At 36.9% G+C, this 10491-nt stretch overlaps 1 protein-coding gene across 2 annotated transcripts in view; it reads left to right on the forward strand.

Moving 5' to 3' along the window:
- The window catches only part of NUP88 (nucleoporin 88kDa), a 30101-nt gene that overhangs the window by 8970 nt on the left and 10640 nt on the right, over nucleotides 1-10491 (forward strand). Inside the window, exons 4-6 of one of the 2 annotated variants that reach the window (XM_015569223.1) lie at nucleotides 2825-3001; nucleotides 5638-5824; nucleotides 6534-6681. In XM_015569223.1, coding sequence (XP_015424709.1) covers nucleotides 2825-3001; nucleotides 5638-5824; nucleotides 6534-6681 — 512 coding nt within the window. The remainder of the gene's footprint in view (nucleotides 1-2824; nucleotides 3002-5637; nucleotides 5825-6533; nucleotides 6682-10491) is intronic. The other variant, XM_015569224.1, reaches the window with a different exon arrangement.

Consider the following 10491-nt stretch of genomic DNA (forward strand, 5'->3'; position numbering starts at 1 on the left):
GTTGTATCAAAAAATATATATATCACAAAGAGCAATGTCAGAGAGTTTACTGCCTATGTTTTCTTCTAGGAGTTTCATGGTTTGGGGTCTTAATTCTTTAATTCCGTTTATTATTCTTAAGTCTTTAATTCAGTTTATTATTGAACTGATGTTTGGGAATATTAAGAGCACAAATTGGGGTGTGTTCCTTCACAGAGGATTTTCATCAGCTTCTACTAGGAGTTAGAGGTTGCCACCAACCTGGGATCACTTTGATTCTCTTTGATAGCCCCAGAATTGAAAGTTTCAGTTAAATGATTCTAATGTCTTACAGCAGCAGCTACTTCAGTTTCAGTGTGTCCATCTCCACAATAGGGAAATAACTGCCTCTGGGAGGTGACAGGCCCTGTTGTGGTGTCAGGACATTTTCTCCCCTGCAGTGCTTCCATAGCTTATACCTTCTTCTGACTGACACATGACTAGATGAGAGGCAAAGAGAGCCATGCAACTGTTCAGAGCTTTGGCTCTGGTGTCAACACAACTAGCTTCTAATCTCAGCTCTTCCACTTGTCAGCTGTGGCATTTGAGCAAATTATTCAGTTGCATTAAGCTTCATTTCCATAACTATTCCACAAATATAAAAAATAATAATAGTCTGATTCCAAATCTTAGCTATTGTAAATTGTGCTGCTGTGAACATAGGGGTGCATATATCCTTTCTGATTGGTGTTTCTGGTTTCTTGGGATATATTCCTACAAGTGGGATCACTGGGTCAAATGGAAGTTCCAATTTTAGTTTTTTTGAGGAAACTCCATACTCTTCTCCACAGTGGCTGCATTATGCTAAGTGAAATAAGTCAGAGAAAGATAAATATCACATGATCTCACTCATTTGTGGATTATAATGAACAACATAAACCGATGAACAAAAATAGATCTAGAGACAGAGAAGCATCAATCAGATGCTCAAACCTCAGAGGGAAGGCAGAGGAGGGTGGGGCTAAGGGGGAGAGATCAACCAAAGGACTTGTATGCATGCATATAAGCCTAACCAATGGATATAGACACTGGGGGGTGAGGGCATGAGTGGGGGTATGGGGGGACAATGCGAGGATAAGGACACATTTGTAATACCTTAATCAATAAAGAGAAAAACATTTTTAAAAATTATAAGCTAGGGTAGCAATACTTATAACAGACAAAAAGTAATAATAGTGCTCATTGGGATTATTGTGCAGGATAAATGAGATCATGCATTAAAAGTACTTAGCATGGGTCTTGGCACAGATAAGTCCTTATTAGTTGATACCAATTATCATTATTAGATAGATAATTAGAAATATTACTAAATTTGATAAGTTCCCATTAAGTTTTAATGGCTTGGAAGTTTAAGTCTCTTTAATTTCTATGTCTGTTTGTTCCCATTTATTGTCTTAATTTTTTAGTTTAACTCACGCAGTTCTTTTATTCTGGATATTGGGATTTCTCATTTTAAGTTTCCTGATAACCATATACCTTTCCATGTGATAAAAAAAAACTATCATATGGTACTTACAATACCTTACTTAGAATGATGTTGATTATCATCTGTATGAAAATGTGGTTTTATTTTAACCATATTCATTAACCTTGTATTACTCTGGAATCTTTTTTGAATAATCAATTATACTAAATTTTAAAATTATAAAAACAGCATGTTTTATCATTTATCTTTTCTGATTATAAAGATAATGTATAGCCCTAACCGGTTTGGTTCAGCGGATAGAGCGTCGGGCTGTGGACTCAGGGGTCCCAGGTTCGATTCTGATCAAGGGCATGTACCTTGGTTGAGGGCACATCCCCAGTGGGGGGTGTGCAAGAGGCAGCTGAGCGATGTTTCTAACTCACTCTCCCTCTCCCTTCCTCTCTGTAAAAAAAAATCAATAAAATATATATATATTTTTTTAAAGATAATGTATATTTATTATAGAAAATTGGGAAAACTATAGTGAAGTATTAAGAAAATGAATTCTTTTGTAGTCTCCTATTGTCTGAACTCAATATATCAACCAGAGTGATACTTTGGGTATAAATCAGATCATTCTACTTTCTTGCTCTCCATACTCCATTGACTGCCCCCTCTCCAACTTCATTTCTCCCTGTGTGCCTTGGCTCTCTAACTTTAACCACCTTGGTCTCTTTGCCATTCCTTAGACACCATTAACCACCTTCCCACCTTAGAACCTTGCATGTGTCCTTCCCTCTGCCTCAACTGCTCCTTCCCTATGTAACCCAGATGTGCTCCGTTGCTTCCTTAAAGTCTCAAGTATCCTCTTACCAGAATCCTTTCAGACCACCTCCTCTAAAAAACAGCACCTCCATCAGTGCCCTCTTACCCTCCTTTATTTTTCTTCATGGCATCATTTTCTGACTGTGAGTTATGTGTTTACTTCTCTGTTGTAGGTCTCTGTTACTAAAGAGCAGGGCCTTGTTTAATTCACTGGTGTATTCCTAGAACTTGCAACAGAACCTGGCACAGAGCAGATACTTAGTAAATATTTGTGGAGTAAATGCATCTTACTATTCAGATGTAACTATTGATTTTCTTCCTGTTTCTTATTTGTGTTTGTGCATGTCTCTATGTGTATATTTTTACTATTTGTATGTCTTTATAATTAAAGTAGCATTTTATAATTGTATGGCCTTCTTCACTTAATTTTATGAGGATTTTCCAATGTTGCTTCACATTCTTTATAATCATAGTTTTTTGGTATTCTCTATTGGTTGACTACACTTCCATCCCATCTCCTATTATTGGACATTTTGATTTTTTTTTCAACAAGTTGGTTTTTAAATCTCTTTTCAGGAGGGCATATACTGCATCTCTAGGAGAAACAGCAGTTGCATTTGACTTTGGGCCATTGGCAGCCATCCCGAAGAATATTTTTGGACAAAAAGGCAAAGATGAAGTAGTGGCATACCCACTGTACATCTTATATGAGAATGGGGAGACTTTCCTTACATATGTTAGTCTGTTACACAGGTAAGTTGAGAGGTGACCCATCTAAATGAAAGCCCAGCTTGTGCTCCAATAGAGATTGTCATAATTCAACTTATTTACTTATTGTCATAGTTGGAGTTATTTATTTATTTATGTATGTATTGATTGCCATGGTTTGATGTGGGATCTATGTTTTTGAATTGTGGAAGGTGTTGCGTGGCTTGCACCATTTGGAGAAAGTTCTGGTACAGATCATAGGACCTTTCATTTACTCATATTAATATGGGAAAATGCGATAGTATTCTTGGATAATCACTTAAGATAAGACTGAATTTGTTTTCACAAAGTATAGTCAACCAAAAAAGTATTTATTGTGTATCATATATGAACAATATATTGTGGGGGTGGTTAGACATGGTAATCTGGTGTCTTATGTCCCAGCTGTGGGAAAAAGACATACATACACAAGAAAAGATAATTACCGCATCAGTACAAAGACAGTAAGAACCAGGAAGAAGAAGAGATTATTCTGAAATTTTCATAGAGAAGCACTGATGTTATGTGGGACTTAAAGGTCTAATGCAGGATTAAATGAAGCATCAAGAAAGGGTAAGAGCATTTTAATTACCAGGGAAGCATGAAATAGAAAGTAAAAAATGCAAGTGTCATTCAATGAGATATTTGGGGCTAGAGGAGAGGATTCTGGTAGGGAAATTTAATGATAAAGCTAGAAATATCTGCCCAGGGAGAAGTTGATGGATTAAACACCTAGTTAAGGAATGTGGGTCTTTTCTGTAGGAATGGGGTAGTAAGAATGTAGTGATGGTTTCTCAGCAGGAGAATATAAAATAATTGGTTAGGGAAGGGACTGGAGCAGAGAGACTTTCTTAAATTTTTTTTTTTTACTAATTTCAGGGAGAGGGAGAGAGATAGAAACATCAATGATAACAGGTAATCATTGATCCGCCACCTCCTGCACGCCCCACACTGGGATCGAGCCTGCAACCTGGACATGTGCCCTGATCAGGAATCAAACCATGACCTCCTGGTTCATTGGTCGAAGCTCCAACACTGAGCCACACTGGCCAGGCAATTGTTTTTGTTTTTCAGAGAGACTTTTAAAGAAGCTGTTGTAGAATTTATCTTAAAGTCTACAAGAGTTTGAACTGCGATGGTTGTAATGCAAAGGGAGAAATGAACATAGAAGATATTACAAAGGAAGGATCAATAAGACTTAGTTATTGTTTGGATATGGTAGTGAGCCATTAATAAATACTGAGATCAGGAAGGGCAGCTAATTTGGGGGAAAGAGGATATAATAGAATTGTACACCTGAAACCCATATAATTTTATTAACCAATATCACCGCAGTAAATTCTTTTCTTTTTTTAAAAGTAGTTACAGGGAAGAGAGAGAGAATGCAAAATTATAAAGATGAGAAAAACTAAAGAGCTTGATAGATTGCAGAATGGTAAGGCTTCACTACTAATTGCATTTTCCTTGACAGAAGTGTTCTCTGCCTTCCACACATGATCTCTCTCAGGAGACTTTTGTGTAACATTATTACTCTCTCCCTCATTTGTCTACACTATGATCTACCTAATAATCTTATTCCCAAACCTAAAAATCATCTACATTATCTTCCATCAGTCCAGTCCCAACATTCTATTGATTTTAACATGAAAATTTCTTGATACAGCCTTCTCTCTATGCCCTTGTCCTTCCTTCAGACCCTCATCATCTTCTGCCTGGGTCCTTCTTAAAGGTTCTCTCCATGTCGTTCTCCTTACTACTCTCACTACGAGATGAATTTTAGTAGAGTGAAGCTCCATCCCTCTTGATTTAACCCCTTCCCCGGCAGAAACGTGTATACACGTTTTCACAAAATGTTCTTTTTCAGTCGTCGACGAGTATACTAAGAAAATATGGTAAAAAAATATGGTTTATAGGAAGACGAGTTACAAACTGTTTTCATAACCAGCATCAAAAATACTATATAGAACCAAAATAAAAAAATTAGTCTGAAAAAGAAACGTTTTTAACAAAAAAATTGTTGGGGAAGGGGTTAAACCTCAAGCGACACACTGTCCCCCAGCAGATAGACTCTGCGCTCTCTAACATGCCATAGAGATCATCTGCTTTGTAAGCCAGTCCTGAAAATCTGCTTCACTTCTTTGTTGCCTTAGACTTTGTACTTCACCTCCCATCACACTAAGCTCAGTTTCCTTCTTGCTAATTCCTTGTCTTTCATGCCTCAGGACTTTGTATATGCTGCTCCCTAGCTTGGGGTGTTTACCACCCCTTCCCAGAATATACTTTCTCCACTGACCTGTGATGCCATTTTTATACACCTCACTTTTTTTGTACCTTTCTGTATTTCTCAGTAAAGCTTTGGATTGTTACACTTACTAGTATCACATGGTAGAGTAATTCTGGTTAAATGTCAGTTCTGTGGGGGTGTCATGGAGCTCTCAGTAAATGTATTAATCTAATTCAATTAAATATGTGGGTCTGGAGCCCCAAAGATAAGCAACATTTCAGAAGAAAAAAATTGAGTCATCAGAACATAGATAATAGTTAATGGTTTAACATGCTGTCATGTATGTATATTTTGAAAAGAGAATAAAGCTTACAGCACCAATATTTTTTCACACAAATATGTTTCACCCTTTCTTTAGCCCTACGAATATCGGAAAGCTGTTGGGTCCATTGCCTATGCATCCTGCGGCTGAAGATAACTATGGTTATGATGCTTGTGCTATACTCTGCCTACCCTGTGTCCCCAACATCTTAGTGATTGCTACCGAGTCAGGAATGCTCTATCACTGTGTTGTGCTCGAAGGCGAAGAAGAAGATGACCAAACAGTAAGTCAGCCTAGTGTGTGTGCATATTTGTATCTCTGGCACCTAGTTTACATCCTGTACCAACATAAATCCTTAGATGAGGAATTTCATTTGCTATCTGACACCTCTATATATTTTGGTTATTGAACGAAGTTAATCTTAAAAATTTAAATGGGAAGAAGTTAGAAGGTGCCCAACTTTTTTTTTTTTTTTAAATATATTTTATTGAGTTTTTACAGAGAGGAAGGGAGAGAGATAGAGAGTTAGAAACATCGATGAGAGAGAAACATCGATCAGCCGCCTCCTGCACATCTACTGGGGATGTGCCCGCAACCCAGGTACATGCCCTTGACCGGAATCGAACCTGGGACCTTTCAGTCCGCAGGCCGAAGCTCTATCCACTGAGCCAAACCGGTTTCGGCAGAAGGTGCCCAACTTACTTGATCCATCAACCTGCATATTTCTTTCTTGACTCTACCAAATTGGCAATCTTCGGTGACAAATATAAAGAACTTTTGAGTCACTGATTTAGCTCTTCTCTGAACTTGCTTATTCCTGTCTTTCTAAAAGAAGGGAGACTTTTTTCTCTTTGAAGACTATAAAGACTGTCAGAATAAGGGGTGGAATTAAGAATTTGAAAGCACTATTTGATCCAGCTTTTTGCTTTTGTTTTTCATTGTGTACATTTTCACATAGACATGAAAGACTAAAAATATGCTTTGTTTTACAGTCAGAAAAGTCCTGGGATTCCAGGACCGACCTCATTCCTTCTCTGTACGTGTTTGAGTGTGTGGAGTTGGAGCTTGCCCTGAAACTGGCGTCTGGAGAGGAGGATCCCTTTGATTCCGACTTCTCTTGTCCAATCAAACTTCACAAAGGTAAAGTATTTTTTTCAATTACAGTTTACATTTTATTTTATATTAGTTTCAGGTGGTTAGGAAAGACACCACACCTGCCCCTAATAATTCTAGTACCCAATTGGCACATAGTTATCACAATATCATCATCATTATTTATTTCCTGTTTACATTTTTAAAAATTGATGACAGTATTACAGAAGCCCCCCAGGTTCCGGCCTTTGCCCCTGTCCACCCAGTCTCCCTTCCTCCACCTTAGACCTTCCCCACACTATTTTCTGTGTCCGTAAGTTATACATATATGCATATACTAGTTTATTTTTTGGTTAATCTCTTCCCATCCCTCTGCCCCCACCTCCCCTTTGAGATTTGTCATTTTGTTTCATGCATCCATGCCTCTGGACCAATTTTGTTCATCAATTTATTTCGTTCATTAGATTCCACATATAAGTGAGATCGTGTGATATTTATCTTTCTTTAACTGGCATATTTTGCTTAACATAATAATGTCCAGGTCCATCCATGGTGTCACAAAGGGTAAGAGCTCTGTCTTTTACAGCCACATAGCATTCCATTGTGTAAATGTACCACAGCTTTGTTTTTTCTAAAGAATAGTTTAAAAAACATTGATTTTTAAGAGATAGAGGAAGGTAGAGCAAGAGAGAAACATCCATCTGAGAGCGTAACATTGATCAGCTGCCTCCTGCACACCCTGTACTAGGGATCAAGCCCATAACCTGGGCATGTGTCATTGACCAGGAGTCAAACCAGCAACCTTTTGGAGCACGGGATGATGCTCAACCACCTGAGCCACACCAGCCAGCATGTGTACCACAGCTTTTTTATCCATTCATCTACTGATGGGCACTTGGGCTGTTTCCAGATCTTAGCTATTATAAATTAACTGGTTGCCTGCCATGTTCCGCGCTGCCCCTTGGTGATCAGCACACATCATAGCGAGTGATCGAACTCCCATTCTCCCGGTCAAACTCCCTAGGGGACACTTTGCATATTAGCCTTTTATATATATAGATTCCCTATATATCTACTTTAGATACTCATGACTTTTCTATGACTACCAATTTGCTTTTCTTCATCTCTTCATCTTTTTCACCCATCCCCCTCCCCTCTGGCAACCCTCAGTTTATTCTCTTTATCTATGAATCTGTTTCTGTTTTGTTTGTTCTTTACAGTCCACATCTAAGTGAAGTCATATAGTATTTGTCTTATTCCACCTTACTTCACTTAGCATAATACTCTCTCAGTGTATTCATGTTGTCAAAAATGTTAAGATTTTATTCTTTTATGGCCAAGTAATATTCCATTGTATTTATGTACCACATCTTCTTTATTTCATCATCTATTGATGGGCATTTGGGTTGCTTTCATATCTTGGCTATTGTAAGTAATACTGCAGTGAACATAGGGGTGTGTATATTTTTTCAAATCAGTGTTTTGGGTATTCACTAAATTTAATTCTTTTATTTTATTATATTTACACTAAAACTGTCATAGATTGTCTCTGTATAATTTATTTGTTCTGTGGTTCCAGACTTTAAAAATTAGACTGGCTTCTTTTATCCTTTTAGTCATATATTACTTTTTAGATCCAAGAAAGACTGAGCAAATTTTCCAGGTTTGAAAATAGTGGTCTTTAGTCTGGATCTACCCACATTTATAACAGTGACTTTTTCCTGGTTCAGTCAAAGGTAGATATTTCATGCTTCAAATACTTAAGGTATACAAACTTTAATAAACTTTAAAAAATCAAATTATAATATACTAATATTAAGATATCTCTTTAAAATATCTTTCATTTTTTAGAACACATCTTGTTATAATCAGATCCAGTTTGAATGTTACCCTTTTTATCTTTTGTTTTAATTTACCTGGTTGGTTCCAGATCATTCTGGCAACTTATCTCTCTTTACCTAGGGAGGTCTTGGATAAACAGAGGAGACAGTTAAAGAGCATGTTGTTCAGAGTGGCTGAGTGGAAGGAGTGTGTGACTAGAAGCCTGGAGTGTCCTAGGTTTTAGTTACTGCTCTAACATTAATAGGCTCTATAGTAATGGACATTTACTCAACCTTGGTCTTCAGTTTTCTCGTCTGAAAACAACAGGGATAACATCAAATGATCTTTAAGTTCCCTTCTAACACAAAAATTCTGTAATTTTATTTGCCCCTCCACCCTTTCTCAGAGTCTCCTCTAGATCTTGTCTTCTTAGTGAAGAAGGAGGAACTAAAGCTTATTCAGCCTGGAATAACTAGGTGTACCTTTCAAAGTTTTCTTCTGTGCAGTGTGGAGAGAGGGAGTTCAGTCTTAGAGCAGCCTGATTTAATCTGCTTAGAGTCCCACTAACCATTTTGGGTAGGTTTGGTAATAATGACTTTGACTCTGTATTAAAGTATAGCCAAAACATTTAAGGGGTCTTTATATAATAAACCAGGAAAGAGAACTCATTGGGTATGTCTAATTAAACAGTATTGGGAGAGATAGTCTAAATATATTAAGTCTTGGAACTTTGCTTTATAGATGAGGAAATTGAACCTATAACGTAAAGTAACATAAATTAATTGGTTTCCTTATAAAGCTACATATGTGCCCTGGCCAGGTAATTCAGTTTGTTAGTGTCATCTTGATATACCACGGTTGCGGGTTCAATCCCTAGTCAGGCACATACAAGAATCAATCAGTGAATGCATAAATAAATTGAGTAACAAAATTGATGCTTTTTCTCTCTCTCTCTCTCTCTCTTCCTCCCCCCCCCCAAAGTCAGTCAATTTTTTAAAAGTTAAAAAAAAGGTACAGATGTGTGTATCTTTGGGAAATCTTAAATGTAGGCATTTTTATCATAGTTCTTCTAAGAATTAACATTCTCATATGTGAAACTAATTCTTGACTTGTTCATAATTGTATGTAAGGCATATTACAATCACTGAAACATTCATATTTTCAATGACATAAGTGAAATAACTACATATAACATGTTGGGGGGTATCTAAATTTCCTACTTCAGATATTAACGTTGCCTCTTTTTCATAACAGATTCCTGTTACATTCCAATATTAACATTTTTCTGACTTTAGCACGACAGACACATTTTGAAATGCCATTTTACACAATAGTAGACCTGATGATTTGAGCCTTACGTCTCAAGTATGGGCAGATGAAAAGAAGCTTTTTTAATATTTATTGTTCAGAGAAATGATTGCCATAGACCAGGAATTTTTAAACTTCTTACAGCACAGTGCTTTTTTCAGAGTCTTATGCAGAACCCCCGCATATAAAACAAGATAATAATTTAACATCCACTATACAACATGTACATACTATAAAGTCAACAGTAAGAAAGTGAGGCTGTCTGATAAAAGAAATTTTTAGTTTAGGGGCTTATAGATGACAGATACCATCTTAAATCAGCTTTAGTGTATACTTATTTCTATATCTTGATTTAGTTATCTATTTTTAGAATCTTGAGTCACAGAAATATATGTCTACATATATATATATGGCTAATATGCTAAGTGTTCATCTGGGTAACGATGTCACGTAGCAACGCCTGGCTTCCTCTCCCTAGTGACAACTAGCCTCCTTGGAGTTTCTTCAGCCCAGGAATATGACTTGCTTTATAGCCAGGTACAAATATTTCACACTTTAACCAAATGTCTGTGAAGTGTTTTTCTGTGCCTCATCTCATTTGATCCTCATAGAAGTCCTGAAGTAGGTAGATAGGAGACTTGGTGGAATTCTTTTTTTTTTTTCCATTAGCCAGAAAATGGAGATTTAGAAAGCTTAGAAACTTGACCCAACTGAAAAGAAGAACTAGTG

This window comes from Myotis davidii, unplaced genomic scaffold (assembly GCF_000327345.1).
Source record: "Myotis davidii unplaced genomic scaffold, ASM32734v1 scaffold925, whole genome shotgun sequence".
Classification (NCBI taxonomy): Eukaryota; Metazoa; Chordata; class Mammalia; order Chiroptera; family Vespertilionidae; genus Myotis; species Myotis davidii.